Below are 11,915 nucleotides of genomic sequence, written 5' to 3' on the forward strand. Positions count from 1 at the left end.
TGCAAGGAGTAGTTGCTCTGGGATATGAGCATAAAACTTATTTTTTTGTTATCTTGGATTGCAGTAAACTGGGAAAATTCAAATTTCAGGCCAAGCAGCAGATGAAGCACCAGGACATGCTGATTGACACAGTAACAGCTAGTCTTTCCCACAGATTCTCAGAGCAGCAAGTTATGATAGGTGTCAGAGCAATTCCTTTTGGGACCTGTTGGCCCAGGGGAATCTCATCCCTGTTGGGCATATTTACCAGTGTCAGTGCTTCAGTAATGTGTGAAGTGGCACTAGTCACCTGCTTCTGATCCTCTGACACTACTTGTGCCCTTGCCAGATGACGGAAATCCCCTGTGAAGCTTGCTTAACTTTTTACCTGTGGAGATGCACTTGTTCTTGGGTGTATTAAAAGTGAGGCAGGATGCATAACTGAATGACCATTTATGTACTTAGGTGTGTGTATGTGAAGTTACTTGTGTGTGTATCAGCATTCTGGAAATGGGCGCAGTGCTTTTGCAACTGCAAGCATTTTGGGTTCAGTTGATGGACCACTGGTAGCACTGGTTAATGACATTACAATGGTGATTGTATATGTCAATGAGCAAGGGTTTATGGTCACTCTTTTTCTTCCTTGCCAGTTGGCAAGGCAGGTGTATGAATGGGCTGTTTGTTTGCAGTGCCATTGAACTGTTAGCCAATTGCATCCTTGCCTATAGGAATGTAGTGGCAGACCAACTCAAGTTACCAGAGGCAGGTCATAGGGCTGGAGTAGTCCTTACAGCCCTGCAAGGCTCTGAGGTTTAGGGAACATTGGTAATCTACCTGTTTGCCATGCCTCTCAACAGGAAGCTCTCATCCTTTCAACATTCATGGGAGACTGAGTGTGTTCGCCTTTTCACTTTTCAGCTTGATGCATTGAGTGATCAGCAGTGTGCTGGCTACACCTGGTTTCAGGATGAGCCGGTTGACTCCAAATTGAACACAAGCGAAGCAGTATCCTGATTGGCTAGGCATTCTTGTTAAAAGTGCCAAGAGATAACCCTACAGCTTACACTGCTGTAGTATCCCCAGCTACTGATGTACAATCTATGGAGAGGCTTCTCTTGAAGGGTTATGCCCGAGATGCAGTACCAAGCTAAGTGGGCCATCATTTATCATTTGTGTCATGAGATGGGTGCCTCCCTGGTCACAGCACTTTTAAGCTGATCAAAAACTTTTAGTCTATCTTCTTCAAGGTGTTCCTGCCGAAGGGCATGGACTTATCTGCTTCAGTTGAGGTTTCAATCACTTCAAACTCAGGCCTCCAGGATGAGATGTGTCCCCATTTTGTTTCACTGAAGTATTGTATAAAAAACATTTGAGGGAGGCTTTTGTCATGCTTAAGGCTCTCTTCCTGCTAACAGTTGGATGAGAATTGATGAGAAGTGATGTTTTGTATTATTGTTTGTAACTGATAAGCTGTTTGACTACTTTCTTTGGTGTTTACAGCTTACAAGTTTCTCACAGCCCGAGTTTGTTATAATTTATACAACTCGCCTTATATTTTAATATGACCCTCGAGTTTGCTGTGTGTTTTGTTCCTTTTCTTATCAGTTGCATGGCACTGTTAGAAAATGAACTGGGCTTTCATAAGCAATTAATTATTTGTAACTGATAATGCGCCATATGTGGAGTTACATTCTTATTTTTTTATTATTCGGTAAATTTATGTGCAAGGGTCATTTCAGATGTGTAGTCAATTTGAAATACTACAGAGCACAAAAGCCCAAAATCACCAAAGCCTGAAATCACCAGGCTCTTATTATATTAATGAAGTACTGTACACTTTTATTTTGTGATAGGATGTACATTTATTTGTTGCACTTAGTTTGTAATCAGGGCCAAATCTTTCCCAATCTTAATTAGTTAGTAAAGTACTGGATAAAACAGGATGAAGTATTTCCTTATAAATGTTTACAAAGCCTAGTACTGTATGTTTTTTGTACATTTCTAATGCAGTAATAGCAAAAATTGTAATTGCACAGAAGGTAGTAACAGTAGCTAGTATATGTAGTTTTGAGCCAGGTCTATTGAATGTATACCTACATAGTTAATGACTTGAGTAAAGAACAGAGTCGGAATTAATGCACTGTTTACTATGTGTGTGCCTTCCATTCTGTTACAGTACCTTTCAGTGGAAACACCTATATTTGGATTTGCTTAGATGTTTAAGGATTTGAAAATTCTTTGCTTACTAGTTGCATTGCAGTAAATGAAGTTTTATTCATGTTTGTTGCTTATTATATGAACATGACCTATGAATGTTGTGCTTATTGATTGCAGACTGGTTTTTTAACATTGAGAGTAGTAATATTTCTCTTTCTTCATTATTGCATGCTTGCTCGTAGTCGGAGTCACTGACCCGACTTACCATCATATGAGTTAGAGTGAGTTAAATGAGTTATTCGACCTGCTGTGCTTTACTTTCATGCTTTTCAAGATTACAGCACTTTTACTATGGAATGATTATGGCACTGCACTTGAGGGATGAGATATGTAGTACTATTTATGGTATTAGTACGTACATGGTTTTAGAAAGACATTTTGGCATTTAGGTAATTGTGAAAGTATGTAATTTTGAGATATACCAGATATTAGGCTTTTTGCATTCATTCTAATGTTAATATAGGATACAATTAACATTCTACAAAGCAAATGGTAGCATGTAGCAAATCATTTGAATGCTGCATACAATATTGTTATTGTCTCCTACATTTTATGATATGCATTATTACTGTTACTTTGTAAAAGACTTGAGCTCTACCTTTATATAGGTACTTTACTTTATGGTGGGCAAAACGTGGTTCCAGTTTTCTTGTACAACTGTATCCTATAGTGAAACCAAAATGACTATGAACATGGCTGTCATTAGCTACATTGCCAAATTTCTTCATGACATATAATTCAACTACTGTTAATCTGTATCCCTCAGTAGTACAGGGTTCTTTAATTCAGTTATAAAATCCTACTTATCCATCCTACCAACACTTACGGAGCCAATAACAGTATCTTTTTTTATTGTGTTGTATCATTTATTTTCATCGGTAAGTCTTGCATTTGTAAAATTCTTTTAGATGATAAGAAACTAAATCATCCTTATCCTACCTTGTTAGCAGAACTGTTTAATGTATGATTTCACTTTTTCCTTTATTGTAACTTTCTTTTTTTACTTTTCTTATTATCCTTTACTTGTCATCAAATTTCAGTTCTTTCGCTCATTTTATGTTCAGTGTTATGTTAGAAAAGAAGAACAATAATGTTAACCTTTTCACCCCAGGTTAAGGCATAGGGAACATTTCTGCCATGTACATGATATCTCAACTTAGGTCAAGATTTTTTATGAGACAAATCTGGGAAAGTGGCAGCCTCTAAAATGTACTGTACATCTTCTTAGTCATTTTGGTTTGACTACAGTAAGATCTTCTCCAGGATAGATAGTTTCTTTCACAATTGTTAAGATAATTTTATTTTATAGTTCTGATATCATAGACATTATGAAACCTTTCAAATTTAGTTATATATCATAAATTATTTTCTGAATACTACTGTAGAAATATTTGCTGTAGCAGATTTTATTGAAGATCCCCCTGGTTTGATGGACTAGGTTTAATAGATGTCACAAAAAATTAACTGTACTTAGTTGCAGGTAAATAATGATTCAGCTGTGCATGTCAAAATTGTAACCAACTGTCCTGCAAGATAGAATATTTTTTATTGAATACTGAATGTACATATGTACTGAATTTTAGGTCCTAAACAACTTGGTAGCCACAGTGCATCATCTGTGTAGTATTTTGTTTGTAACACAAATAATGATGCAAAAGCTATTCTTGTCTTTTCATAGTACAGTATAATATCTGATAAAATATCCCTGTCAGCTTTGGCTGTGGCTCCATTCATATTTATGAGAAGTTTCACAACATTGAAAAAAGTAAGCTTTATTTTTTACCCCCCCAAAAGAAATGTTCTTATTAATGAAGTCATAGAAATGGCTATGGGACAAATATCATAAGTACAATATAGTTCAAATTTGCTGTGTTTTGAATGTAAAAATGCTGGATCAGTATTGCAGTGTTATTTTTTTTTCCTCTATTGAAGTGGATAAGAATAATTTTGTTTTCTCTTCCTGGGCAGACAATATGTCGGTGTTACAGCAGGTGCTGACTGATGCTCGAAAGTTAGCCACCCGCTTGCGAGACCATGACTCTTCTGCAGATTCATTGTTATCCCAAGCTCAGGGAATGTTCAAGCAGGTGGAGAGCATGAAAGAAGTGAGTATGAGTATTTTGAAACTGATGCATGCTTCCTTTATAGTAAAGTTGGTAACCTCTGGGAGAGTTAGCTGAATTTTTGTGTAAGTCTGGTATCCAGCATAAATATGTGTAAGTTTAGGAACCATGTGTAACCCTGCTAGGGAGTAGTCATCTTTGACCATCTTCTGTAAGTTCATTTTCAACAGGAACTTGTCAAATTGTTTTTAGTGTCTGTGCCTTAAAAATGGTCTTGGAGAATTTGGTAGAGCTTAGTATCCAAATTCTGTTATGGTTCTGTGGTGTTACAGAGGTTTTTCATTCCTAGTACATACTGTAAAAATCAAATGGTCTTGGCAGTGTGTTGATGCTGATGCTCATAAATGAAGAGATTCTGCAATGCTCCTCCTTTTATGTAGTTTCCAGACCAGGAAATCTAATTTGACATTCAGTTACAAAAGCCTCTCAAGATTTATGTTGAGGAAGCTTAGATGTATTAAACCTACGTATTATATGAATTTTTGTACAGTGGTACCTCGACATGCGAAAGGCTCAACTTACGAAAAACTCGAGATACGAAAGCAAATACGAAAAATTTTACAGCTCTACATACAAAAAGTTTTCAAGATACGAAAGATTGTTGCTGTAAAGTCCCGAGATTCGCCCGGACCACCAAGAACAATGTTAAAACTCCCGCGCCGCCAGCTGAGTAAACTCGCCACCATCCTCCTGATCTCCCATTGGTTCCTGATGCTAGTCACCCCATAAGATCCTGCATTCCTATTGTGCTTTAAGTATTCTATTGGTAAAAGGATGCTGTAAATTGAAAAACTTATTCATGCAACAGATTTAATAAAAAAAAAAAACATTAGGTAAAAAAGATAGAATAAACAAGAATAGAAATGAATGGTTGATTATACTGGTTGGTTAGGGTTTATTTTCAATATAAGTTGAATGAGAGATAATGAAAATTTATGGCTTACTGTGTAAAGTGATTGCTTGTCGATCGTTCGATACTCGTAAGTGCTGGATGTAAACAGAAGTTAGGAAGCTTTTTTTTGTTGTTTATTATAGTTAATGGTTACTTAATAATTATTTGAAATGAGTACATGCAATACATTTAATAAAAAAAATTGTGAATTAGATATCATAAAATATAAAATAATCAGACTGCCAACAAATACGTATTTTTAGAATTCTTCTTCTGTTTTAATATTATGTTACGTATATGTTTTCATTATAGCTGTCAGTAACTCGGTATCTCCATTAGGTAAACGATAGAATAAAAGAATATTGAAAATGAATGGTTATTATAATGTTTGGTAGTTTCATTAGTTGAAGACACATACTAATGAAAATGTATGGCTTACTGTGTCCTAGGAAAAATGATTGCTTGGCGTTCGTTCGGTTACTCCACCGGATAAACGGTAAGAGCTGAATGGTAAACAATCGATTGGAAGGGGTTTTTTTGTTTGTTTATGTATTATAGTTAATGATTAATTAATAATTATTTGAAATGAGTACATACTGATTATTTATACATTTTATTGGCATATTCTAAGCTTTTAGCTTCTTAGGTTTAGATGTCAGAATCATAGACTAGGCTACAGTAGCAACCGCTAACATAGGGCTAGCTTATTGCTAAGGCATATGCTAAAGTCCTAATATATGCATTAAAAAATGGGGTTGAACATTACATGCAGTTGAGTATTACTCAAGTATGGGGGTACAGTTATTTTGCCTTTTTGGCTTTTTGGAGTCATATTTCTTCCGTCGGATCGGCGTCGTAACCCTAGAACATGTGTTTTAGGCCTGGTGAAATATAATTTACTGGGGTGTTTTGGAGGGCTTGGAACGGATTAGCCATTTTACATGTAAATGTGGTTCCAAGATACGAAACCACCTCATGATACGAAGGGCGACCTCGGAACGGATTAATTTTGTATCTCGAGGTACTACTGTATATGTATGTATTATTTTATTTAAACTTTACTGTGCCAGTGAAAAGTTGGTGATCATAGCGTTCTTTTTCTTTCTTATTAATGGCAATTTGAGAGAAGTCCAAATGTATTTACAGATGTCCTCACTGGAAAAGAGTACTTTAAATTGTCAAAGTATTGCAGCACAAAATCTGATAAAAAAAAATACCCTCCCCCCCCATTTTGGTTTACTGTTTCTCCCAGGCCATTGTTGCACATTACATGATACTCACATTGTTCCTCTTAACTCATATCACCAGCAACATTTCTCATATTTGTATGTGTATTTCATCTGTAACATTCTGCGGCTCAGAATTTGGATACAGTACTTACATATACTAATCTCAGCATTAATATGCTTTTCACTGCCATCCAGCCAGTTAGTGCTTTTTTCTGTATTTAGGGTAAAGATCATGCTCTCTCCTCTACCAATTCCATGTGTTCTCCCTGAATAGATGCACATATTATGATGCCGCATCCAGTCTGTTTTTTTTTTTTTTTTTTTTAATTCTTCTTTTGTATGTTCTACACATTCAGTATGATTCAGGGTTCCTATGTTCTTATTTAATATTTTATGTTTATCAATGCTATTCATAAGCCAGGAGATTCTTGACACCTCATATGCAAGGGATTGAGTCATTTAAAAAAATTTTCAATTTATATTTATGTGGTAGGATGTACTATTTCCCTAAAATACGATGAATGATAGCCAGTTCTTGTAGTATGCATATTGTAGCTGACTAAGGCCATTGACCTGTGCCTTTGCCTGTTGGGTTTTAAATAGTCATCTCGCAGGCATCCAGAGTTGAAGAGACAAAGCACTCGAGTGTTTCAACCCTGTCCATTCTTTCATCAATGAACTGCCACTAAATTGCACACAGTGTCTCTCCTTCCCGGCCTGGTTTAGGTTGATGTGTTCCAGTACCTTTTCAGTGCCATCTATCAACCACTTCTGAGTCTTTCTCTCCTTGCTCCCATCGGCACTTCTAAATTGATTGTTTTTCATTCCCCAACTATTATATCCTCCAGTATTTCCACTTGGATCAGCAGTCCAAAGCCCTTTTAGTATTCTTCATATCAGAGGCTGAGGATAAAGGAGTCCAACCACCCTACTCAACATCTCTGTGGCCTACTGTGCATGTCTGTCTGTGCAAGACATGTCCTCCAACTTTATCTGATGTTATTGGACTGACTTTGACTAAGTACATCTACATATTTCTCTGGAGGTTATTTTCCCATTCCTTGGATCCTGCTCTCTTCATGGTTTCACCTATTTTTCAACTTCCGCTCATTCCTTGGATCCCGTGAACACCCCAGTTCTTTTCCAGATCCTTTGCTTACAACTTACTATCTTCATAGTTTCACCTATTTTCCAACTTCCTCTAGTCTCTCATCCAACCAAATAGTTTACTTGTTTGAGCTAACTGCTGTAGTTTTTCCATTATCCAAATTAGAATTCATCTTTGAGCTAACTGCTGTAGTTTTTCCATTATCCAAATTAGAATTCATCTTTGATTGCTTTAAACAACCTATCTATTACACCATACATCCTTTTCACACTAAATTTCATCCTTTTGGTTCTGTCTTAAGCCTTTTTTAAGTCCATTTATGGTACTTTCTTACACAACTTTTTGATGATAATTACTTATACTATTCTCAGACATTTTTCTTGTCTAGACCCACACTGTTCCCTTTCTATAAGCTATTACATCACGTGTTTTTTCTTCTTAAAAGTGCATGCTAAGATTTGCCCCTTGTTTTTATTATTTACCACCATTTACTTTCCACTATGTACCTGATATTTCTATATGCACTTCAATTTTTTGTTACCCCTCACAAATCCTGTCACTCATCTCACCACTTACTGATTTTATTCCTTTTCATACCTTTGTATACCACAATCAAACTCGGCTAACTGTGTGATGGTATCTGAAATTTGTATACCCCTAGTATACTCTTTCCACTTAAGTGTTGTAAACCTTACCCAATTTTTTATGTATATTCTTCTTATATATAATTCCATTTTCCTTTTTACCATTCTCACCTGTCCGAAGAACTCAACCAACATGTTTAACCCTTCTTTACAAATTGAAACCTCTCATTTATTGCAACTTTCAGTGTAAGCAGATAATGATCTTGTATATCATCTGCCAGTCATCATTATTTCATCCATTAACTTGCTTTTTCACTTAACTGCACTCTGTACTAGAGTATAATCTAGCAAACTTTTCCTTGACACTTTCTCTGTCCCAGAATTATTGTGACTAGGAAACCATGTAGTTTCCAACATTCAGGCCCCTTTCCAAATTCATTTCTGTAAGTCACTTTATTCTCATTTGTACCAAGAACTATATTGTACTCCACTGTAGTAGTTACACAATTTTTCTCTCTCGTCTCTTACTTTTGCTTTTAAATCACTTATAACTGACCTATCTTTTCCTTTCTCAAAACCCAACGAGGAATAGACTTAGGCTCTCCTGAAAGTTCTCTCTTCATCTTGCCAGCTTAATCCCTATTGAGGATTGCTGTTTTGACTGAGCCTTTTGTAGATGTTTCCCTCCCTTTGTCTATTCCATTGTCTCTCGTGTCTTCTCAAATGCAGTCTCAGTTTTCTCATTGGCTGTCTTCTCCTTCATGTGTCTTAACACTTCCCTTTCCCCAATCTCTCCTGCAGCATGTTACTCATTATCTCTCCCCCTCAGCAGGTACCCAGACTATCTCAATCTTGACTCTTAAGCTTCCTTTTACACTTGAATGACTTTGCTGAACCCTTGATATATTCATTTCTAATCTCTTATTGTCACTCAATTTGTCCATCTGATCATCCTTATTTCTGCCAAGTCTAACTTATTTTATTTATTAATTTTCTTTCAGTAGTGCTGCTTCAGGCACATACAACAGATCAGTTCATATCATTGCCTTATGTACCTTACCTTTTAACCTCATAGGGATTCTCTTGTAGCAATATATGCCTGGCCCCCCAATTGTTCCATCCTTCTTGACTTCAGTAGTTACCTTTTCAAGTATATCACACAGTGTATCATTGCCAGTTTAAACACTTATTCTTTTCCATTTATACTGTACTACAGCGCTCGGTTACCAAACTGGTGGTCCGAAGTTCTTCTCAGCTCGGCCAACGCGGAATCAGAGGAATTTATTTCTGGTGATAGAAATTCATTTCCCGATGTAATGTAGCTCAGAGGTCTGGTTAAACTAAGATATACTTTTTTTTTTCTTTTTCCATATTTGTGGGGGGGTGGGGGTGATGCTTACCAGACCCCTCCTTGAATAGCTAGAATTCACAAATAGTTGAGACCCCTATAAGAACTCTTAAAACAGCCTATTTTGTCAGTTAAAGCTATAGAAAAACCCACTGAAAATGGTTATACCAGTTATTTTAATAGTTTTATAACAAAAATGCATTTTACGAGAAAATTTATTTAAAAAAAAAAAAAAACAGGAATTTGTGGATATTTCTCATAGAAAAATACTGCGAATAGGTGAATTTTCCGTGAACAATGGCTAACATGTTCCAGAGGGAAATCCACGAATATGTGAGTCCACGAATCCGGAGTGCATGAATAAGGGGGTTCACTGTATGCATTTACAATCACGTTATCTTCTGCCACCCATAGTCTTATCCATACGTTTATACTCTTTACTACATAGCAGAGTCCTCCTGATGGTGCAGGTTCTTACCCTCTCCCTTGCCATGCATCTCTCTCTCTCTCTCTCTCTCTCTCATAATATTCCATTCATTCCTGTATTGTTGTTCCTCACGATTTCTATTGGTTATTGCCCAAAGTTTGCCATTATTTTCTTTCATTATTTAAGACCCTGTTTCCAATTACACATGCATTTTACGTCATTTTAGTGTCATGACATCCCTTATGAGAAGGGTTTCATGGTAGGTTTTAACGGATTATGATCCTTACTCTACTCTGAATTGACGTTACCATAACTAACTTCAATGAATAATAGAGCGGTTGTTACTGCATTCAGCTATAAATGATTATAGGACTTTCACAGAATCTCTATGGTTTAAAGTTACTGGAAATCTAGACAGCAACAAACACGAGGACTTTGAAGCTCCGCCCCTTTTCTAAGGTTCCCAGGTGTGGTATTATTAAGCAATGGGCTCCGAAGGTTTCAGAAAACTGTATCTTCAATTTTCATGTTGATAGTACACGTATAAGAAAGAGCACATACCCATACATGCGTGGATGGCCATAGTAACTGTAACGCCACTTATGCCACAGAGAATAAAAGTAAAGCTTGTGGGCACACAGCCAGTGGCACACACAGATCAATCTTAGGACTGTCTCAGCTTTACCGGAACTACCAAACTGCTCTTAATAAACTGTATTTAGAATATATTTACTAAAGGGATAACTAATTATATTTCTGTGATGAGTAAGTATAAGGCTGCTGTAGCATTTCTATGAAAAATAAAGACCATTGTAGGAAGGCATCATAAGATACTTGAAATAAGAAAAATATATGATAACTGAAAATTTATGTATGAGGAGGTCCAAACTAATCTGCGAGTAGCCCATGAATCACTTGGTTTTGGGGGCATTCTTGTAGATTACCTGTTGGATAAAAGGACTCAATAAGAGTCAGTCTCTCTCTCTCTCTCTCTCTCTCTCTCTCTCTCTCTCTCTCTCTCTCTCTCTCTCTCTCTCTCTCTCTCTCTCTCTCTCTCTCTGTTATTAGGAGAATATTCTAGTTAGACTATATTCATAAAGATCTCGATTAGGTACTTTTAATTAAAACAAGTGACTAAATTTCAGTTAACAAGAGTAGGCAGATAATTCTTTGCAGCAGTATTTTATGAATAGGTCTTTGTTTATTCTGGAATGTTAGGATACCATATGAAAATTTTTCTTAGACACTACAAGCCCCATAAGAACAGCAACAAAAACAAGAATAACCACAACAAGAACTACAATAAAACGGCTGAATATAAGATAGGCTTATAATCCAGACGTCATAAACTGGGTGAACTGACAAAAAGACATGGACCTTTATAGGTCTCCTTCATTTTTTATGATCCTGTTATTTTGAAAGGAGATATGTACTTAAGAAAAATCACAGCAATTTATATCCAATATGACTTGTAGCCAGTCATACTGTACTAACGTTTTTTTTAAAAACAGGTATATTCTGGTTTTGTAAAGTGCAGTCACTGCTTGTCATCCCTCCGAATGTGCAAACGTTTCCAATGAAATCGATTTTAAGACTGAGAATGTAGTAAAATTTCCTGAAATCTAATGAAATAACAGTCTGCATAACTCTAAGAAAGTCTTTGTAATGTAATTAAATTTAGAATGGTGAACACACTTGACAATATCAGACGGTAATTACCATTGTCTAGTGATTCAAGCAATGTCTAGAGAGTATAGGTGTAGACTCTATAGTCTCTAGACCTTGGATTCAAGTGCACCGATTCGAACGCAGACATTCCTGTGTCAATCCGTATTCAGGTGAACCTGACTTACGAAACACAACATTGCAGAAATGCAGAATACTTCTGACTTCATTCATATATTCCTGTTTTTTTACCATTTTTAGGGTTTTACCATTTTCAGGTAATAATATAAAGTTTCATTTTGTTAATCAGCACACCATATTTCAGTTCAGTAAAACAACAATT

The 11,915-nt window shown here is 36.2% G+C and overlaps 1 protein-coding gene across 1 annotated transcript in view; it reads left to right on the top strand.

Moving 5' to 3' along the window:
* The first annotated feature begins 4,164 nt into the window (after positions 1–4,164).
* The window catches only part of LOC135220863 (FGFR1 oncogene partner 2 homolog), a 58,743-nt gene continuing 50,992 nt past the window's right edge, over positions 4,165–11,915 (top strand). Inside the window, exon 1 of the mRNA XM_064258439.1 lies at positions 4,165–4,301. Coding sequence (XP_064114509.1) covers positions 4,170–4,301 — 132 coding nt within the window. The 5' untranslated portion in view covers positions 4,165–4,169. The remainder of the gene's footprint in view (positions 4,302–11,915) is intronic.

This window comes from Macrobrachium nipponense, chromosome 2, assembly GCF_015104395.2.
Source record: "Macrobrachium nipponense isolate FS-2020 chromosome 2, ASM1510439v2, whole genome shotgun sequence".
Classification (NCBI taxonomy): Eukaryota; Metazoa; Arthropoda; class Malacostraca; order Decapoda; family Palaemonidae; genus Macrobrachium; species Macrobrachium nipponense.